Source organism: Hyla sarda, chromosome 6, assembly GCF_029499605.1.
Source record: "Hyla sarda isolate aHylSar1 chromosome 6, aHylSar1.hap1, whole genome shotgun sequence".
Taxonomy (NCBI): Eukaryota; Metazoa; Chordata; class Amphibia; order Anura; family Hylidae; genus Hyla; species Hyla sarda.
In genome coordinates, this window is record NC_079194.1 from 255095466 (window position 1) to 255118864 (window position 23399).

Genomic DNA, 23399 nt, shown 5'->3' on the forward strand with positions numbered 1-23399 from the left:
TATGTAAAGGGTTAATAAAGGGTAGGCTAGGTTTTGGACTGGGGAACAGTTAAAGAGAAAAGAATTTCAGGAGGTTGTGGTCAGATATGTGGAGAGATGTGTTTAACAGGTTAGATATGAAATCAGATATGAAGTTAGAGTAAAAATCAGATCAAGTGTGTGACCCCCTTTGTGTATAGCTAAAAAAGACCACTGTCAGAGACCAAAGGGGAGGTTAGTAATTTGGAGGTGGTTGACTTTGATGTGTTGATGGGGATTTTGAAGTCACCCATGATGAGAGTGGAGATGACCAGTGAGAAGAAATGTAGGCCCCAGGTATATTTCCATCACTCTATTATGAATGATTCACGGCAGATGTTTCAGGACGTCACTGGGTAAAGTTGTAGGATCCTTATAGTACTTGTGTAGTGTAGTTTAACAAAAATAATTTCTTTATACTTTGTAGCCTCAGATTCCCTGATTCTAAAGCTGTTTTTATTTTGTTGCCAAACCCTTAATTCCAAAGATGTAGGCGTTTTAGTGTTTATTTGACTAGTTGCACTTAATAGTTTCACTTGGGCTTAAGTAAGTATAAATGTGGGGCTGAGGAGTATGATGCAGGCTCAGGGGGCTCAAAAATTAGACTGAGGGGGCTTGAACCAGACTCAGGTGGAAGGAATTAAAGGCAAAGGGGGCATGAACCAGATTTAGGGAGGTGTATCCGGTTCAATGGAATATCCAGGGGAAAACAAATGTCGACAAATCGACTGGTGCCAGAAGGTTATACAGATTTGTAAATTACTTCTGTGTAAAAAAAATTATCCTCCACTTCTTTTCAGCTGCTGTATGCTCCGGAGGAAGTTGTGTAGTTCTTTCCAGACTGACCACAGTGCTCTCTGCTGCAACCTCTGTCCGTGTCAGAAAATGTCAAGAGTAGGAGAGGTTTGTTATGGGATTTGTTCCTGCTCTGGACAGTTCCTGACACAGACAGAGGTGTCAGCAGAGAGCACTGTGGTCAGACTGGAAAGAACTACACAGCTTCCTCTGGGACATACAGCAGCTGATAAGAAGTGGAGGATAATTTTTTTTATATAGAAGTTATACAAACCTGTATAACTTTCTGGCACCAGTTGATTTGAAAACAATTTGGCAGAGAGGGCATGAGTCAGGCTCAAGGGGTATGAATATGAGACTGAAAGGGTGTGAATCAGGCTCATATCCCCCCTAAACCTGACATTCAAACCCCTTTTTGAAACAAAGTTCCCACCCATCTAACCCTAGAGCACAAAAAATGTGCGCCCCTAGTGCAGTATGGACAAAGTATGCTCAGGTGCAATAAAATTCAGTTCCCAGATAGCATTGCGCTGTTGGTACAACACTATAATGAGCCTTCAAAATTACTGTTGGGTCAACAGCCTCTGATTGCCCAGCTAATGTTGTTCTAAAGCAGTCAAAATACAGTAAAATCATTCACTCCATGAAAAATGAAAAAGGATCTTGGATTCTGCCCTTCTGCCATATAATGCCACAGATGCAGATTGGGTTTGAAAACTTGCTTTTATTTACAGCACATTAACGTGTTTCGAGTCTGTACGAGACATGCACTATCCAAGATCCATTTTTATCGATGGGGTGAATGATTCTACTGCACACATCTGACTATGCAGAGAAAAATGGAGAAAGTCAACCAAATAGTAAAACCAAGAAACGTGTATAGGTAGCTGCAACCTGACAATAGGGACAAAAGTATTACTGCCAGACGAGTACTAATGTGAAAAAGGTTGTGTATCCAATACAACCTGTGAACAATGTATAAAGTGAGGTAACATTTTCCTCAAGTCTGGGCTTGATTGTCACCATTAAATGGGTGTATATAAAATATATGTAAAAAATGATGTAGATCCAGTGAACTAATTAAAAAAAAAATTATTACAATGATAGTGCTTGTGGTGTCCTTTGTATGGCCCTACATTGGGCTCCACGATAAGCAAGGTAGTGAATGTATAAAAAATTCATACAATGAAATAAAATAAAATAAAACAGACATAATATACAGGGTAAAAAGTGCTGGTATCCCAGTGTGGCAAATAGTCTGTAGAGCTTATAGATGTATGCACGGAGATCGTGCCTTGTATGGTTGATTACAAATAGTCTGAGTAGCAATGTCTCTGTACAGCTCGTATGTGGTCAGGATACGGCATGCTGCAGCATGTTGGTAAGGGATTAAAATCAATGCGCCCTGCGGCGCTGGGGTTTTCTTGTGTGTATCCCACTCTCAGTGGCGTTGCGACACGGGTGCGGGCGGTGCGGCCCGCACCGGGTGACACCAACCTAATGGGGTGACACCAAGACGCTCCGCAGCACCCACACCCCCTCCCCAGCTACACTGACACCACCCTATGTGCCCGACCGGCCTCCCATCCGTCAATACCCCCCCCCCTTTCAGTGCGCCCGTCCGTCATCACGCCCCCCCCTCACCTTCACCAGTACTGTGCCCGGCCTCCGCTCCCACGTCTGCGCCGGCCTGACGTCACACCGCATGGCCGCGCAGGGGGACGTTAGTTATGTCACTCGCATTGCGCCCGGTGAGAAGGATCGCTGCGCTGGATGGGTGAGTGTGTATGTCTGTCTCTATCTATGTTTGTGTGTGTGTGACTCTGTGTGTGACTGTGTGTTTGTGTGACTCTGTGTGTGTGTGTGTCTGTGTGTGTGACTCTGTGTGTGACTCTGTGTGTGACTCTGTGTGTGTGTGACTGTGTGACTCTGTGTGTCTGTCTGTGAGTGTGTGTCTCTCTGACTGTGTGTGTTTGTGTGTGTGTCTCTCTGTGTTGTATGTGGTTTTTTTTGTGTGTGTGCATGTGTGTGTGTGTGGGGAGACTTTGACGCATTGTGGGGAATCTGCAAGGGAACCTGCGGCCTAATGTGGGGAGTCTATGCTACCTAATGTGGGGAGTCTATGCTACCTAATGTGGGGAGTCTATGCTACCTAATGTGGGGAGTCTATGCTACCTAATGTGCGGAGTCTATGCTACCTAATGTGCGGAGTCTATGCTAGCTAATGTGGGGAATCTGTGCTACCGAATGTGGGGAAACTGCTACCTAATGTGGGGAAATTGCTACTTAATGTGGGGTAACTGGTACCTACCTAATGTGGGGAAACTGGTACCAAATGTGGGGAATCTATGCTACCTTATGTGGGGAAACTGCAACCTACCTAATGTGGGGGAACTGCTGCCTACCTAATGCTCCCCCCCTGGCAGTAGCACCCTCATCATCCGCCAGCAACTACCCCCCCCAGCAGCAGCACCTCCATCAGCAGATCCTGATGGTGGATGATGGCGGTGCTCCTGCCAGGAGGATGATCCTGCCGATGGATGATGGGGGTGATACTGGCAGGGGGGATGGCCAGTAGCACCCTCATCATCCTTCAGCAACACCCTCCCCCAGTAGTAGCACCCCGATCATCCACTAGCAACACCACCAATACCCCCCTCCCATGGTAATAGCATCAGCTAATGGATGTTGAGGGGTGTTACTGCGGTTGTGGTATTATATTCAGAGGGTGCACTGTATGGCAACGTTATATTCAGAGGGCGCAGTTTGTGGTAGTGTTATATTCAGAGGGCACAGTGGGTGATAGTATTATATTCAGAGGGCGCAGTTTGTGGTAGTATTATTAGAGATGAGCGAACTTACAGTAAATTCGATTCGTCACGAACTTCTCGGCTCAGCAGTTGATGACTTATCCTGCGTAAATTAGTTCAGCCTTCAGGTGCTCCGGTGGGCTGGAAAAGGTGGATACATTCATAGGAAAGATTCTCCTAGGACAATATCCACCTTTTCCAGCCCACGGGAGCACCTGAAAGCTGAACTAACTTATGCAGGAAAAGCCATCAACTGCCGAGCCGAGAAGTTTGTGGCGAGTTGAATTTACTGTAGTTTGCTCATCTCTAAGTATTATATTCAGAGGGCGCAGTGGGTGGTAGTAATATATTCAGAGTGTACAGTATGTGATAGTATTATATTCAGGGGTACAGTATGTGGCAGATTTATATTCAGAGTGTACAGTATGTGTTGGTATTATATTCAGAATGTACAGTGTGTGGTATTATTATATTCAGTGGGTATGGTGTATGGAAGGTTTATAATCAAAGAGTGTAGTGTATAGTAGTATTATATTTAGAGGATACAGTGTCTGGCAGGTTTATAATAATTATTGTTTTCATATAGAGGATGAGAATGCGCTGACATAGTGAGGAGACGTCTGGGCGTCACATTCTACAGACAGAAGTTTTAGCTGGACCAGGCGGTATGTACCATCTGAATTAGATAAGGAAAGACTATAGAGAAAACGTCACCTGTAATCACTGATATCATTGTGTATTCTCCTCACTATAGAGAAGACGTCACCTGTAGTCACTGATATCATTGAACATTCTCCTCACTATAGAGAAGACGTCACCTGTAGTCACTGATATCATTGTGTATTCTCCTCACTATAGAGAAGACGTCACCTGTAGTCACTGATATCATTGTGTATTCTCCTCACTATAGAGAAGACGTCACCTGTAGTCACTGATATTGTGTATTCTCCTCACTATAGAGAAGACGTCACCTGTAGTCACTGATATCATTGTGTATTCTCCTCACTATAGAGAAGACGTCACCTGTAGTCACTGATATCATTGTACATTCTCCTCTCTGTGTCCTATCAGAGCTGTAGTCGCTTGTCAGTTCTACAGTTATGGTCAGTGAAACTACAACTCCCAGCATAACCTCACCACTGCTCAAAGGGGTACTCTACTGGAAAACATTTTTTTTAATCAACTGGTGCTACAAAGTTAAACAGATTTGTAAATTACTTCTATTTAAAAATCTTAATCCTTCCAGTACTTATTAGCTGCTGTATAAGCGATTCACAGGAAGTTATTTTCTTTTTTAATTTCTTTTCTCTCTGACCACAGTGCTCTGTACTGACACCTCTGTCCATGTCAAGAACTGTCCATAGTAGGAGCAAATCCCCATAGCAAACCTATCCTGCTCTGGACAGTTCCTGACATGGACAGAGGTGTCAGCAAATAGCACTGTGGTCAGATTGGGAAGAACTACACAACTTCCTGTGGAGCATACACCAGCTTATAAGTACTGTAAGTATTAAGATTTTAAATAGAAGTAATTTAAAAATCTGTTTAACTTTCTGGCACCAGTTGATATAAAAGTAAATGTTTTCCAGTGGAGTACCCCTTTAAGTAATTCTGGGAGCTGTATATTTAAATGGTGAAAACTTCTTTAACACTTTCCCAATCTGTGGCAACTGGTATATCTGATTATTATACTGGAATTTCTCACAATACGCTACAACAGTGGTGTCTGTCACAACAGGCTAAAAACTTACTGGGGGGAGGTATGGGGTGACACCATTTTCTACCGCATCGGGTGACACCAACCCTAGCAACGCCACTGCCCACTCTACCCTGGCGGCACAGGGATAGAGATTGATGAGTGGGATATAGATAGTCTCTTAATTGTAATCCTGTGGGTGCATGAGGCTGCGTTCTTCAGCACTGGAGGCCCCTCAAATGTGGACCACTCTACCCCGGCATCACAGGAAAAGTTTTGAGTGGATTTTGGGGATTTGGCACACTGCGCCTTTTACCAGCAATGTCCTGGAGCCTGGTTGTTGGAAAAAGGTTTTCGCCTCAATTGCTATTAAAAAAGAGGTAGATGAGTACCTCGAATCGCGTCTAGCCTCTAACACCTGTACCCCAGTATTGGCAAACCCGACGATCTTTACCATCATTCACCGGATCGCAAGAAATTTACTGGAGCACGCTTCCTGGGTTGTATGCATCCCACCTGCCAGCGGACGTCTCCCCGGGAAAAAACTTTTTCCGGCAACCAGGCTCCAGGACATTGCTGGTAAGAGGCACAGTTTGCCAATCCCCAAATCCACTCAAAACTTTCCCTGTGCTGCCGGGGTAGAGTGGGCCACATTTGAGGGGCCTCCAGCGCTGCCGAAAGCAGCCTCATGCACCCACAGGATTACAATTAAGAGACTATGTGACATCTTGTGCTCTGGCCGCACATTCCGGCCTTGAGCCCACTGTCCCCTCTCCTTCTCTGGCTGGCGGGGCTGGGATTCGCACTGCGGGATGTGCCAGCATGAGAATTCCAACCCGTCACTCACCTCTGTCCCCTGCTGTTTCCTCACAGCTCCGGTGCGTGTGTTCCCGCCTCCTCCGGAGCTCTCAGATTTAAAGGGCCAGTGCGCCCTTAATTATGTTTAAACCTGCACATTCATTATAAGTTTCTGCACCTCCCCTAACTCTCTGCCGGATCTTTGTTTGCATTTGCGCCTTAGAGAAAGCAGTCTTTAGTGTTCCTTGCTGTGTACCAGACCTTTGATTCCGTGACCTGACCGTGTTTCTAGCCGCATTGCCTATTGACCTTCTGCTTCACAACTGACTACGCTCCTGTGCTGCCTGCTCTGACCTCTTGCCAGCCTGACTACGTCCTGTCTATTCCTTCTGTGCCACGCTTCACCTCAGCCGCCTGTGTGGTCGACTCGGGCCAGGGGTAGTGACCTGGGTGCCGCCTGCCGCAGCAAGTCCATCCCACTTTGTGGCGGGCTCTGTTGAAAACCAGCGGCACCTTAGACTCCGCTCCCTGGCACGGCCCGCTTCATCTGCCTCACAGGACCAACGGATCTACTACATCTCCTGCTCCAGACCACCGTGGTATTACGGATCTACTACCTCCTGGGTACGTGTTGTCTGCTGTGAGTCTAACAGACTATCTATGTCCTACTCATCAATCTCTATCCCTGTGCCGCCAGGGTAGAGTGGGATACACACAAGGAAACCCCAGCGCCGCAGAGCGTATTGATTTTAACCCCTTACCAACACGCTGCCGCATGCAGTATCCTGACCAGATACAAGCTATACAGAGACATCGCTACTCAGACTATAAGATATTTGCAATCAACCATACAAGGCACGATCTCAGGGCATACATCTATAAGCACTACAGACTATTTGCCACACTGGGATACCAGCACTTTTTACCCTGTATATTATATGTCCATTTTATTTTATTTCATTGTATGAATATTTTATACATTGACTACCTTGCTTATCGTGGGGAGTCGGATGTAATGGCCCTACAAAGGACACCACAAGCACCATCATTGTAATAATAAATTGTTTTAAATTAATTCACAGGATCTAGATAATTTTTTACAAATATTTTATATACACCCATTTAATGGTGACAATCGAGCCCAGACTCGAGGAAAGTGTACCCCCACTTTATACAAATAGTAAAACCACCTACAGTGGGGCCAAAAAGTATTAAGTGAGCCACCAAATGTGCAAGTTCTCCCACTTAAAAAGATGAGAGAGGCCTGTAATTTTCATCATAGGTATACCTCAACTATAAAAGACATAATGAGACAAAAAAAAAATCCATAAAATCACAATGTCTGATCCTTAAGAATTTATTTGCAAATTATGATGGAAAATAGGTATTCCTCCATGCAGATCTCCTCTAGAGCAGTGATGTTTTGGGGATGTCGCTGGGTAACACAGACTTTCAACTCTTTCCAAAGGTTTTCTATGGGGTTGAGATCTGGAGACTGGCTAGGCCACTCCAGGACCTTGAAATGCTTCTTACGAAGCCACTCCTTCGTTGCCCGGGCGGTGTGTTTGGGATCATTGTCATGCTGAAAGACCCAGCCACGTTTCATCTTCAATACGGGTTGGAGGGAGGGTTTTCTAAGAGATGCTTTTTTGGAATATCATTATAAAAATAAATGTATGACTCCATATCAGCATGGCTTTATGAGGGATCGGTCCTGTCAAACTAACCTGATCAGCTTTTATGAGGAGGTGAGCTCCAGACTGGACCAGGGGGAATCGATGGATGTCGCATATCTGGATTTTTCCAAAGCATTTGATACCGTTCCACATAAAAGGTTGGTGCATAAAATTAGAGGGATTGCGCTGGGGGAGAATGTGTGTAAGGGGATAAGGGGATAATGGTACTTATTCTGATTGGGTGACTATTACTTGTGGGGTACCACAGGGGTCAGTCTTGGGTCCTGTTCTATTTAATATATTTATTAATGACCTTGTAGAGGGGTTGAATATTAAAGTAGCAATCTTTGCAGATGATACTAAACTCTGTAAAGCGGTAAACACTATAGAGGAGAGTGCACTGTTACAAATGGATCTGGATAGGTTGGAAGTTTGGGCTGGGAAGTGGCAGATGAGGTTCAACACTGATAAATGTAAAGTAATGCACATGGGGAAGAAAAATCTGGGCTGGGATTATGTATTAAATGGGAGAACACTTGGGACGACTAACATGGAAAAGGAATTGGGAGTCTTAGTTAATAGTAAATGTTACGCCGAGCGATCCGGGTCCCTGCTCCTCCCCGGAGCGCTCACGGCGTCTCTCTCCCTGCAGCGCCCTGGTCGGTCCCGCTGACCGGGAGCGCTGCAGCTGACATGGCCGGATCTTGTTGCCTTGTGCCAGTGAAAGCGTTTAGTGTTGTCCAAGCCTGTGTTACCTGAACTCTTGCTATACATCTTGACTACGAACCCTGCCGCCTGCCCCGACCTTCTGCTACGTCTGACCTTGCCTCTGCCTAGTCCTTCTGTCCCACGCCTTCTCAGCAGTCAGCGAGGTTGAGCCGTTGCTAGTGGATACGACCTGGTTGCTACTGCCGCAGCAAGACCATCCCGCTTTGCGACGGGCTCTGGTGAACACCAGTAGCCTCTTAGAACCGGTCCACCACCACGGTCCACGCCAATCCCTCGCTGACACAGTGGATCCACAACCTGTAAGCCAAATCGTGACAGTAGATCCGGCCATGGATCCCGCTGAGGTGCCGCTGCCAAGTCTCGCTGACCTTACCACGGTGGTCGCTCAGCAATCGCAGCAGATTGCCCAACAAGGACAGCAGCTGTCGCAGTTGACCGCCACGTTACAGCAACTTCTGCCTCTGCTACAGCAGCAACCATCTCCTCCGCCAGCTCCTGCACCTCCTCCGCAGCGAGTGGCCGCTCCTAGCCTCCGCTTGTCCCTGCCGGACAAATTTGATGGGGACTCTAGACTCTGCCGTGGATTTCTGTCTCAATGTTCCCTGCATATGGAGATGTTGTCGGACTTGTTTCCTACAGAACGGTCTAAGGTGGCGTTCGTAGTGAGCCTTCTTTCAGGAAAGGCCTTGTCTTGGGCCACACCGCTCTGGGACCGCAATGATCCTGCCACAGCCACAGTCCAGTCCTTCGCTGAAGTCCGTAGTGTCTTCGAGGAACCAGCCCGAGCTTCTTCTGCCGAGACTGCCCTGCTGAACCTGGTCCAGGGTAATTCTTCAGTGGGCGAGTACGCCATCCAATTTCGTACTCTTGCTTCCGAATTATCATGGAATAACGAGGCTCTCTGCGCGACCTTTAAAAAAGGCCTATCCAGTAGCATCAAGGATGTGCTGACCGCACGAGAGATTCCTGCCAACCTGCAAGAACTTATCCATTTGGCCACCCGCATTGACATGCGTTTTTCTGAGAGACATCAGGAGCTCCGCCAGGAAAAAGACTTAGATCTCTGGGCACCTCTCCCACAGCATCCTTTGCAGTCTACGCCTGGGCCTCCCGCCAAGGAGGCCATGCAAGTGGATCGGTCTCGCCTGACCCAGGAAGAGAGGAATCGCCGTAGGGAAGAAAATCTTTGTCTGTACTGTGCCAGTACCGAGCATTTCTTGGTGGATTGCCCTATTCGTCCTCCACGTCTGGGAAACGCACGCACCCAGCTCACGTGGGTGTGGCGTCTCTTGGTTCAAAGTCTGCTTCTCCACGTCTCACGGTGCCCGTGCGGATTTCTCCTTCAGCCAACTCCTCCCTCTCAGCCGTGGCCTGCTTGGACTCTGGTGCCTCTGGGAATTTCATTTTGGAGTCTTTGGTGAATAAATTCTGCATCCCGGTGACCCATCTCGTCAAGCCGCTCTACATTTCCGTGGTCAACGGAGTCAGATTGGATTGCACCGTGCGTTACCGCACAGAACCCCTCTTGATGTGTATTGGACCCCATCACGAAGTGATTGAGTTCTTCGTCCTTCCCAACTGTACCTCTGAGGTCCTCCTCGGTCTGCCATGGCTCCGGCTTCATTCTCCTACCCTTGACTGGACCACCGGGGAGATCAAGAACTGGGACTCTGCTTGCCATAGGAAGTGCCTCTCCCCCCCTCCCAGTCCCGTCAGGCAAGCCTCAGTGCCTCCTCATGGCCCCCGTCCTGGTGACACACTGCCCCGTGCCAGGCTTCGCCCTCTGCCCTCCCTCCCCATTCCCACTCCTGCTGTACTGCCTGCCTTTGAGGAAACCCTCCATTCACTCCCGGTGTCCTCGTCCCAGGTAAAGCAGTTGTCGGACAAAAAAAGGGGGAGACCTAAGGGGGGGGGGGGTACTGTTACGCCGAGCGCTCCGGGTCCCTGCTCCTCCCCAGAGCGCTCACGGCGTCTCTCTCCCTGCAGCGCCCTGGTCGGTCCCGCTGACCGGGAGCGCTGCAACTGACATGGCCGGATCTTGTTGCCTTGTGCCAGTGAAAGCGTTTAGTGTTGTCCAAGCCTGTGTTACCTGAACTCTTGCTATACATCTTGACTACGAACCCTGCCGCCTGCCCCGACCTTCTGCTACGTCTGACCTTGCCTCTGCCTAGTCCTTCTGTCCCACGCCTTCTCAGCAGTCAGCGAGGTTGAGCCGTTGCTAGTGGATACGACCTGGTTGCTACTGCCGCAGCAAGACCATCCCGCTTTGCGGCGGGCTCTGGTGAACACCAGTAGCCTCTTAGAACCGGTCCACCAGCACGGTCCACGCCAATCCCTCGCTTACACAGTGGATCCACAACCTGTAAGCCGAATCGTGACAGTAAATTTAGCTGTAGAGACAGTGTCGGGCAGCTGCTGCCAAGGCAAATAAAATCATTGAGTGCATCAATTGGGGCAAAGATGCCCATGACAAGCAAATGATTCTACCACTGTACAAATCACTAGCCAGACCACACATGGAATACTGTGTACAGTACTGGGCACCAGTGTACAAGAAACTATAGTGGAGCTGGAGAGGGTTAAAAGACGAGCAACCAGGGTAATATGGGGAAATGGGAGGACTACAGTACCCAGAAACATTATCAGGGGACATTACAGAGATCTCTCCCATGATCTATTTATACCCCGGACAGTATCTATAACAAGGGGGCATCCTCTACGTCTTGAGGAAAGAAGGTTTCTACACCAGCACAGACGGGGGTTCTTCGCTGTGAGAGCAGTGAGACTATGGAACTCTCTGCCAGAGGAGGTGGTCATTGTGAACTCTGTAAAAGAGTTAAAAAAGGGTCTGGATGCATTTTTGGAGAGTAATAACATCGCTGGTTATGTATACTAGATTTATAGGGGCAGAACGTTGATTCAGAGATTTATTCTGACTGCCATATTTGGAGTCAGGAAGGAATTTTTACCTCTAGTATGAGGGATTTTTGCCTTCCTCTGGATCAACTCAACTCAGTAACGACTTATTAGGGGTATAGGTTGAACTTGATGGACTCTGGTCTTTTTTCAACCTTATGAACTATGTTACTATGTTGCTAATGCTCTTGCTGATGGAAGCAGGTTTTCACTAAAAAGATCTCACGATACATGGCCCCACTCATTCTTTCCTTTACACAGATCAGTCGTCCTGGTCCGTTTGATGAAAAACAGTCCCAAAGCATGATGTTGCCACCCACATGCTTCACAGTAGGTATGGTGTTCTTTGGATGCAACTCCGCATTCTTCCTCCTCCAAACACGAGGAGTTGAATTTTGTTTCTGGTGTTCTTCGACAGCTTTTTGATCTTGGCCATAGTGGAGTTTGGAGTGTGACTATTTGAAGTTGTGGACAGGTGTCTTTTATACTGATAACAAGTTCATACAGGTGCCACTAATACAGGTAACGAGTGGAGGACAGAGGAGACTCTTAAAGAAAAAGTTACAGGTCTGTGAGAGCCAGAAGTCTTGCTTGTTTGTAGGTGACCAAATACTTATTTTCCATTATAATTTGCAAATAAATTGTTTAAAAATCAGACAATGTGATTTTATGGATTTTTTGGATTCTCATTATGTCTCTCATAGTTGAGGTATACCTATGATGAAAATTACAGGCCTCTTTCACCTTTTTAAGTGGGAGAACTTGCACAATTGGTGGTTGACTAAATACTATTTTGCCCCACTGTATATCTTGGTAACAGTGGGTGCTGCAGAAATATAAAAGCACCATTGGAATCAGGAAAAATAAGGCTTTAAAAATAAATAAATAAATAAATAAATAAGATATATATATGTGGTGTCCCGGTACAGGACCTTGTCCTGTCCCTGTCTAAAGTCCCCTCAGCCAGAGTCCCTCCATTCCCATAAGGCTCTCCTGCAGGGCTTATATTATTTAATGTATAGGAAATATAAATGTATAGGACCTTTCCCGGGTCATGTGATGTACAGTTGTGATGTATAATTATTTAGGGACCTTACTGGGTCATGTGATGTACCCAGAGTTCACTGGGTTCAGGACTTACAGGTTTGCTGACCAATGAGCTTAGTCCAGCCCCTATTATATGAAGGGCTGTAGTCTGTAAATTCTGTCTCTTAGCTCCGGACTATCAAGCAAGCACAACCATCACATCTAAATTCAATTCATCTAGGCCAAAGCCTGAAAGAACCAGCAGCCACTAAAATCGCGAGTTATCAAGCTCAATCTATCAAATCCTGTGTGACTACTACCAGCTAAAAGTCTTATAATTAGTAGCACCGTGGCCTGCTCAACAGCTCATTATACCCGTCCCAGCAAAACCTGTGAGGAACCTGCATCCCGGTTCTCTCTGAAAGACTGCATAATTGTAAAGACTGTTGCATATCAGTTAAAATAAAGTTTTCCAGTTACTTCATAAAATCTGCTGTGGACATTCTGTTTATTATCCCTGCCATTTGTGGGCCGGTTGGCGGCATTAACATTACTATTAAGCAGACCTCACCCTGGCGTCACAACAACCAAGGTTTAACACCACCAGACCCTGCATTCACCATTGCAACACCCCAGACACTATATATATATATATATATATCAAGGCTGGTTTGTGAGTCTCTCACCCAGTGCACGCCCAGCTCGCCTCCTGTGCCGTAGACCGGCCGGTACCACCTCCGGCTACTCACTTGTGAAAGAATAAACAAGGTCCGGCACTAGGTTGCAGGTAAAAACTTCTTATTCTTTTATTTCAAGATTCTGCGGTACAGGGTAGAAAGTCTGACGCGTTTCGCTAACAAGCTTAATCGTAGACTGCCGTATAATCACAGGGGACAACTTAAAATACCGGAGGTATAAGTCACATGACTGACCTCGTCATTATTAATAACATGTTACATATAAAACCTGGAATTGGAATCCATTCAGAACACTAATTATAGTGTCTGTTCACACTCTTGGATTATCATATACTGCGTTACAAACTATTTCATATTTATTAATCGCTGATTGCAAGACTAAGAGTTTACCTAGCAATAAATTATATTGTAGGATGTGTTTTAACCTCTTATTGATTTTGTCTTTTTAATTTTTAAACTTTCTTTTCCCGTGCTAAATTTGAATCCTTCTTGCTTGTTTGTTCTTTTCTCCTCCCCCCTTATTGTGGTTTCCGTATGTATATGACAATTTGTACGTCTAGTTCACACTCTATTTTCATCCACTGCGATTTTAAAAATGTAAAAATTAAAAATACAAAATCAATAAGAGGTTAAAACACATCCTACAATATAATTTATTGCTAGGTAAACTCTTAGTCTTGCAATCAGCGATTAATAAATATGAAATAGTTTCTAACGCAGTATATGATAATCCAAGAGTGTGAACAGACACTATAATTAGTGTTCTGAATGGATTCCAATTCCAGGTTTTATATGTAACATGTTATTAATAATGATGAGGTCAGTCATGTGACTTATACCTCCGGTATTTTAAGTTGTCCCCTGTGATTATACGGCAGTCTACGATTAAGCTTGTTAGCGAAACGCGTCAGACTTTCTACCCTGTACCGCAGAATCTAGAAATAAAAGAATAAAATTTTTTACCTGCAACCTAGTGCCGGACCTTGTTTCTTCTTTCATATATATATATATATATATATATATATATATATATATTTATTATCGGCTAAATCACTATTACACTTTAACATTACTGCAGAGACCTTCATACTGTAGAGCCTAGAAATTGTACACTGTCCGAATCATGAGGACTGTCACAACTAACACATAAAAGAAATAGGTTGGCTGGTTGGGCATAGAAACAGAGCCACATATCATACAGACAAACAGGGAGGATCTTACTTACAAGTGCGCCATTTCTTTTGCAAATAAGAGGGACCCGTATTACTTGTTCTACCTATGAATACAAAGAAAGTGAAACTATAATAAATAAATAATGATAGATTTATATTTCTGACACAGTGAACATGATTTTACAATTGGCAATCCAAAACTGCACTTATTGGTATATATGGTGCATAATAAATACCGTACATGGTACAGTAATGGTATGCATGAAACATTTAGTAAGAGCCCCAAACTCCAATTCATAAAGGGCTTTACCTTGTTGCCCCTGTTGCCCCTTTATTGGTAAAATTCCAGTGCCAATAGGTGAAACCATCTAAATACCTACGCAGGTGGAGATATCTGCTGTGTGAAACCTTTTTGATACATCTGATCCGTTGTTAGACTGGGGGGGGCTTTTGACGTGTGCAGATGCATCACAACTATTTTACCACTGGTGACAGTGAACAGAGTTTTTATCATTAAACAATTCTGTGCAGTCCCAAGAACATGAAATATGGATGCCACTAACCCGTACTGATGTGCAAAAAATATCTGAATTATTAAAGTGCAAAATACAAGTCGATAGGGGTACACAGGTTACTCCGTTGGCATGAGTAAACGTAACAAATTAGCAACAGCGAGCTTGCGCAAAACAGCTGTTGCTAGTTTGTTACGTTTGCACATGCTGGTGGAGTAACCTGAGTACCCCTTTGGACTTGTATTTTGCACTTTAATAAATCGGATATTTTTTGCACATCAGTACGGGTTAGTGCCATCCATATTTAATGTTCTTGGGACTTTATGGAATCTACCTTCTGTGGATTGAGCACCTTGTTTTGTGAGACCCTCGGCAACTCGCTCATGCCAGAGCTACCTCCGATCAGGCCCGTCGCTACAGGACAGGCAAACCAAGCAATTGCTTGGTGCCCTGAGCTGGCTGGGGGCCCCAGAGCACAGCCAGTGCTTGCCCGTCCTGTAGCGATTAACAATCCTGCTCTTGGAGTTTGTGCTCCAGGCCCCAGGCACCCAGTCAAACAAGAGGGCCCCCGAATGTCAGAATTTTTTTTTAAATAAACTAATTTGCAGCTTTGGAGTTCTTCTCACCTAACCACAATCACGCTCCCCCACCCCCCCCCCCCCACTGCACTTGGTATCTTCCCTCAGCCCGGACTCTTCTCTCAGCCTTCAGCCATCTGAGCAGGAGGAGGGGGAGGAGAGAGCTGTGAGGAAAGGAGACCGCAGAGGCTGTACAACATGGGGCCTGACTACAGTAGGTGTCCCTGCATATATATATATGTGTATAAGCATGTGTGTGTGGATATATACATGTGTGTGTACATATGTGTATGTCTATGTACTGTGCCTGTGTGTGTGTTACTACTGTGGATGACTATATGTAAAGTGCATGTGTGTATCTATACCAGTGTTTCCCAACCAGGGTGCCTCCAGTTGTTGCAAAACTACAACTCCCAGCATTCCCAGACAGCCAAAGGCTGTCTGGCCATGCTTGGAGTTGTAGTTTTACAACCTCTGTAGGTACCCTGGTTGGAAAACACTGATCTATTCCGTGTGTGTATGAAGCATGTACAGTATGTAATGTGTACAGTGTGTGTGTGTATGATGCATGTACAGTAGGTAATGTGTACAGTGTGTGTGTATGATGCATGTATAGTAGGTAATGTGTACAGTATCTGTGTGTGTATGATGCATGTACAGTATGTAATGTGTACAGTATGTGTGTGTGTATGATGCTTGTACAGTATGTACTGTGTACAGTGTGTGTGTGTGTGATGAATGTACAGTATGTAATTTGTACAGAGTGTGCTGTGTGTATATAATGCATGTACAGTATGTAATGTGTACAGTATGTGTGCTGTGTGTATATAATGCATGTACAGTATGTAATGTGTGCAGTATGTGTGTATATGATGCATGTATAGTATGTAATGTGTACAGTGTGTGTGCTGTGTGTATATAATGCATGTACAGTATGTAATGTGTACAGTATGTGTGCTGCGTGTATATAATGCATGTACAGTATGTAATATGTGCAGTATGTGTGTATATGATGCATGTATAGTATGTAATGTGTACAGTGTGTGTGTGTGTGTCTGATGCATGTACAGTATGTAATGTGTACAGTATGTGTGTGTATGATGCATGTATAATATGTAATGTGTACAGTATGTGTGTGCATGATTCATGTACAGTATGTAATGTGTACAGTGTGTGTGTATGATGCATGTACAGTATGTAATGTGTACAGTGTGTGTGTATGATGCATGTACAGTATGTAATGTGTACAATATGTGTGTGTATGATGCATGTATAGTATGTAATGTGTACAGTATGTATGTGTATGATGCATGTACAGTATGGAAAGTGTACAGTATGTGTGTGTATGATGCATGTATAATATGTAATGTGTACAGTATGTGTGTGTATGATTCATGCACAGTATGTAATGTGTACAGTGTGTGTATGATGCATGTACAGTATGTAATGTGTAAAGCGTGTGTGTATGATGCATGTACAGTATGTAATGTGTACAGTATGTGTGTATATGATGCACGTATAGTATATAATGTGTACAGCGTGTGTGTATGATGCATGTAAGTATGTAATGTGTACAGTATGTCTGTGCATGATGCATGTATAGTATGTAATGTGTACAGTATGTGTGAATATGATTCATGTACAGTATGTAATGTGTACAGTGTGTGTGTATGATTCATGTACAGTATGTAATGTGTACAGTGTGTGTGTATGAGACATGTACAGTATGTAATGTGTACAGTGTGTGTGTATGATGCATGTATAGTATGTAATGTGTACAGTATGTATGTGTATGATGCATGTACAGTATGTAATGTGTACAGTATGTGTGTATGATTCATGTACAGTATGTAATGTGTACAGTGTGTGTGTGTATGATGCATGTACAGTGAGTTATGTGTACAGTGTGTGTGTATGATGCATGTACAGTATGTAATGTGTACAGTATGTGTGTATGATACATGTACAGTATGTAATGTGTACAGTGTGTATGATGCATGTACAGTATGTAATGTGTACAGTATGTCTGTGTATGATGCATGTATAGTATGTAATGTGTACAGTATGTGTGTGTATGATTCATGTACAGTATGTAATGTGTACAGTGTGTGTGTATGAGACATGTACAGTATGTAATGTGTACAGTATGTGTGTATGATGCATGTATAGTATGTAATGTGTACAGTATGTATGTGTATGATGCATGTACAGTATGTAATGTGTACAGTATGTGTGTATGATTCATGTACAGTATGTAATGTGTACAGTGTGTGTGTGTATGATGCATGTACAGTAAGTTATGTGTACAGTGTGTGTGTATGATGCATGTACAGTATGTAATGTGTACAGTATGTGTGTATGATACATGTACAGTATGTAATGTGTACAGTGTGTGTATGATTCATGTACAGTATGTAATGTGTACAGTATCTGTGTGTGTATGAAGCATGCATGTACAGTATGTAATGTGTACAGTGTGTGTGTATGAAGCATGCATGTACAGTATGTAATGTGTGCAGGGTGTGTATAATGAATGTACAGTATGTAATGTGTACAGTATGTGTGTGTATGAAGCATGTACAGTATGTAATGTGTACAGTGTGTGTGTGTATGATGCTTGTACAGTATGTAATGTGTACAGTGTGTGTGTGTATGATGAATGTACAGTATGTAATGTGTACAGTGTGTGCTGTGTATATAATGCATGTACAGTATGTAATGTGTACAGTATTTGTGCTGTGTGTATATAATGCATGTACAGTATGTAATGTGTGCAGTATGTGTGTATATGATGCATGTATGGTATGTAATGTGTACAGTGTGTGTGCTGTGTGTATATAATGCATGTACAGTATGTAATGTGTACAGTGTGTGTGCTGTGTGTATATCATGCATGTACAGTATGTAATGTGTACAGTATGTGTGCTGTGTGTATTTAATGCATGTACAGTATGTAATGTGTGCAGTATGTGTGTATATGATGCATGTATAGTATGTAATGTGCACAGTGTGTGTGGGTATATGAAGCATGCATGTACAGTATGTAATGTGTACAGTGTGTGTGTATAATGAATGTACAGTATGTAATGTGTACAGTATGTGTGTGTATGATGCATATACAGTATGTAATGTGTACAGTATGTGTGTGTGTGTATGATGCATGTACAGTATGTAATGTGTACAGTATGTGTGTGTACGATGCATGTACAGTATGTAATGTGTACAGTATGTGTGCTGTGTGTATATAATGCATGTACAGTATGTAATGTGTGCAGTATGTGTGTATATGATGCATGTATAATATGTAATGTGTACAGTATGTGTGTGTATGATTCATATACAGTATGTAATGTGTACAGTGTGTGTGAATGATGCATGTACAGTATGTAATGTTTACAACGTGTGTGTATGATGCTAGTACAGTATGTAATGTGTACAGTATGTGTGTATATGATGCATGTATAGTATGTAATGTGTACAGCGTGTGTGTGTATGATGCATGTACAGTATGTAATGTGTACAGTATGTCTTTGTATGATGCATGTATAGTATGTAATGTGTACAGTATGTGTGTGTATGATTCATGTACAGTATGTAATGTGTACAGTGTGTGTGTATGAGACATGTACAGTATGTAATGTGTACAGTGTGTGTATGATGCATGTACAGTATGTAATGTGTACAGTATGTTTGTGTATGATGCATGTATAATATATAATGTGTACAGTATGTGTGTGTATGATTCATATACAGTATGTAATGTGTACAGTGTGTGTGTATGATGCATGTACAGTATGTAATGTGTACAACGTGTGTGTATGATGCATGTACAGTATGTAATGTGTACAGTATGTGTGTATATGATGCATGTATAGTATGTAATGTGTACAGCGTGTGTGTGTATAATGCATGTACAGTATGTAATGTGTACAGTATGTCTGTGTATGATGCATGTATAGTATGTAATGTGTACAGTATGTGTGTATGATTCATGTACAGTATGTAATGTGTACTGTGTGTGTGTGAGACATGTACAGTATGTAATGTGTACAGTGTGTGTATGATGCATGTACAGTATGTAATGTGTACAGTATGTGTGCTGTGTGTATTTAATGCATGTACAGTATGTAATGTGTGCAGTATGTGTGTATATGATGCATGTATAGTATGTAATGTGCACAGTGTGTGTGGGTATATGAAGCATGCATGTACAGTATGTAATGTGTACAGTGTGTGTGTATAATGAATGTACAGTATGTAATGTGTACAGTATGTGTGTGTATGATGCATATACAGTATGTAATGTGTACAGTATGTGTGTGTGTGTATGATGCATGTACAGTATGTAATGTGTACAGTATGTGTGTGTACGATGCATGTACAGTATGTAATGTGTACAGTATGTGTGCTGTGTGTATATAATGCATGTACAGTATGTAATGTGTGCAGTATGTGTGTATATGATGCATGTATAATATGTAATGTGTACAGTATGTGTGTGTATGATTCATATACAGTATGTAATGTGTACAGTGTGTGTGAATGATGCATGTACAGTATGTAATGTTTACAACGTGTGTGTATGATGCTAGTACAGTATGTAATGTGTACAGTATGTGTGTATATGATGCATGTATAGTATGTAATGTGTACAGCGTGTGTGTGTATGATGCATGTACAGTATGTAATGTGTACAGTATGTCTTTGTATGATGCATGTATAGTATGTAATGTGTACAGTATGTGTGTGTATGATTCATGTACAGTATGTAATGTGTACAGTGTGTGTGTATGAGACATGTACAGTATGTAATGTGTACAGTGTGTGTATGATGCATGTACAGTATGTAATGTGTACAGTATGTTTGTGTATGATGCATGTATAATATATAATGTGTACAGTATGTGTGTGTATGATTCATATACAGTATGTAATGTGTACAGTGTGTGTGTATGATGCATGTACAGTATGTAATGTGTACAACGTGTGTGTATGATGCATGTACAGTATGTAATGTGTACAGTATGTGTGTATATGATGCATGTATAGTATGTAATGTGTACAGCGTGTGTGTGTATAATGCATGTACAGTATGTAATGTGTACAGTATGTCTGTGTATGATGCATGTATAGTATGTAATGTGTACAGTATGTGTGTGTATGATTCATGTACAGTATGTAATGTGTACAGTGTGTGTTAGTGAGACATGTACAGTATGTAATGTGTACAGTGTGTGTATGATGCATGTACAGTAAGTTATGTGTACAGTGTGTGTGTATGATGCATGTACAGTATGTAATGTGTACAGTATGTGTGTATGATACATGTACAGTATGTAATGTGTACAGTGTGTGTATGATTCATGTACAGTATGTAATGTGTACAGTATCTGTGTGTGTATGAAGCATGCATGTACAGTATGTAATGTGTACAGTGTGTGTGTATGAAGCATGCATGTACAGTATGTAATGTGTGCAGGGTGTGTATAATGAATGTACAGTATGTAATGTGTACAGTATGTGTGTGTATGAAGCATGTACAGTATGTAATGTGTACAGTGTGTGTGTGTATGATGCTTGTACAGTATGTAATGTGTACAGTGTGTGTGTGTATGATGAATGTACAGTATGTAATGTGTACAGTGTGTGCTGTGTATATAATGCATGTACAGTATGTAATGTGTACAGTATTTGTGCTGTGTGTATATAATGCATGTACAGTATGTAATGTGTGCAGTATGTGTGTATATGATGCATGTATGGTATGTAATGTGTACAGTGTGTGTGCTGTGTGTATATAATGCATGTACAGTATGTAATGTGTACAGTGTGTGTGCTGTGTGTATATCATGCATGTACAGTATGTAATGTGTACAGTATGTGTGCTGTGTGTATTTAATGCATGTACAGTATGTAATGTGTGCAGTATGTGTGTATATGATGCATGTATAGTATGTAATGTGCACAGTGTGTGTGGGTATATGAAGCATGCATGTACAGCATGTAATGTGTACAGTGTGTGTGTATAATGAATGTACAGTATGTAATGTGTACAGTATGTGTGTGTATGATGCATATACAGTATGTAATGTGTACAGTATGTGTGTGTGTGTATGATGCATGTACAGTATGTAATGTGTACAGTATGTGTGTGTACGATGCATGTACAGTATGTAATGTGTACAGTATGTGTGCTGTGTATATATAATGCATGTACAGTATGTAATGTGTGCAGTATGTGTGTATATGATGCATGTATAATATGTAATGTGTACAGTATGTGTGTGTATGATTCATATACAGTATGTAATGTGTACAGTGTGTGTGAATGATGCATGTACAGTATGTAATGTGTACAGTATGTGTGTATATGATGCATGTATAGTATGTAATGTGTACAGCGTGTGTGTGTATAATGCATGTACAGTATGTAATGTGTACAGTATGTCTGTGTATGATGCATGTATAGTATGTAATGTGTACAGTATGTGTGTGTATGATTCATGTACAGTATGTAATGTGTACAGTGTGTGTTAGTGAGACATGTACAGTATGTAATGTGTACAGTGTGTGTATGATGCATGTACAGTAAGTTATGTGTACAGTGTGTGTGTATGATGCATGTACAGTATGTAATGTGTACAGTATGTGTGTATGATACATGTACAGTATGTAATGTGTACAGTGTGTGTATGATTCATGTACAGTATGTAATGTGTACAGTATCTGTGTGTGTATGAAGCATGCATGTACAGTATGTAATGTGTACAGTGTGTGTGTATGAAGCATGCATGTACAGTATGTAATGTGTGCAGGGTGTGTATAATGAATGTACAGTATGTAATGTGTACAGTATGTGTGTGTATGAAGCATGTACAGTATGTAATGTGTACAGTGTGTGTGTGTATGATGCTTGTACAGTATGTAATGTGTACAGTGTGTGTGTGTATGATGAATGTACAGTATGTAATGTGTACAGTGTGTGCTGTGTATATAATGCATGTACAGTATGTAATGTGTACAGTATTTGTGCTGTGTGTATATAATGCATGTACAGTATGTAATGTGTGCAGTATGTGTGTATATGATGCATGTATGGTATGTAATGTGTACAGTGTGTGTGCTGTGTGTATATAATGCATGTACAGTATGTAATGTGTACAGTGTGTGTGCTGTGTGTATATCATGCATGTACAGTATGTAATGTGTACAGTATGTGTGCTGTGTGTATTTAATGCATGTACAGTATGTAATGTGTGCAGTATGTGTGTATATGATGCATGTATAGTATGTAATGTGCACAGTGTGTGTGGGTATATGAAGCATGCATGTACAGTATGTAATGTGTACAGTGTGTGTGTATAATGAATGTACAGTATGTAATGTGTACAGTATGTGTGTGTATGATGCATATACAGTATGTAATGTGTACAGTATGTGTGTGTGTGTATGATGCATGTACAGTATGTAATGTGTACAGTATGTGTGTGTACGATGCATGTACAGTATGTAATGTGTACAGTATGTGTGCTGTGTATATATAATGCATGTACAGTATGTAATGTGTGCAGTATGTGTGTATATGATGCATGTATAATATGTAATGTGTACAGTATGTGTGTGTATGATTCATATACAGTATGTAATGTGTACAGTGTGTGTGAATGATGCATGTACAGTATGTAATGTTTACAACGTGTGTGTATGATGCTAGTACAGTATGTAATGTGTACAGTATGTGTGTATATGATGCATGTATAGTATGTAATGTGTACAGCGTGTGTGTGTGTATGATGCATGTACAGTATGTAATGTGTACAGTATGTCTTTGTATGATGCATGTATAGTATGTAATGTGTACAGTATGTGTGTGTATGATTCATGTACAGTATGTAATGTGTACAGTGTGTGTGTATGAGACATGTACAGTATGTAATGTGTACAGTGTGTGTATGATGCATGTACAGTATGTAAT

The 23399-nt window shown here is 42.4% G+C and overlaps 1 protein-coding gene and 1 long non-coding RNA gene across 5 annotated transcripts in view; one reads left to right on the forward strand and one right to left on the reverse strand.

Moving 5' to 3' along the window:
* CDHR5 (cadherin related family member 5) overlaps nt 1–23399 on the reverse strand; it is a 137863-nt gene that overhangs the window by 87392 nt on the left and 27072 nt on the right. For 3 of the 4 annotated variants that reach the window (XM_056527002.1, XM_056527001.1, XM_056526999.1), the window contains exon 3: nt 14388–14438. In XM_056527002.1, coding sequence (XP_056382977.1) covers nt 14388–14438 — 51 coding nt within the window. Of the gene's footprint in view, nt 1–14387; nt 14439–23399 lie in introns of those variants that run through there. The other variant, XM_056527000.1, reaches the window with a different exon arrangement.
* LOC130276945 (uncharacterized) overlaps nt 2572–23399 on the forward strand; it is a 153850-nt gene continuing 133022 nt past the window's right edge. The window contains exons 1-2 of the long non-coding RNA XR_008845304.1: nt 2572–2590; nt 4210–4288. This is a non-coding gene — a long non-coding RNA (uncharacterized LOC130276945). The remainder of the gene's footprint in view (nt 2591–4209; nt 4289–23399) is intronic.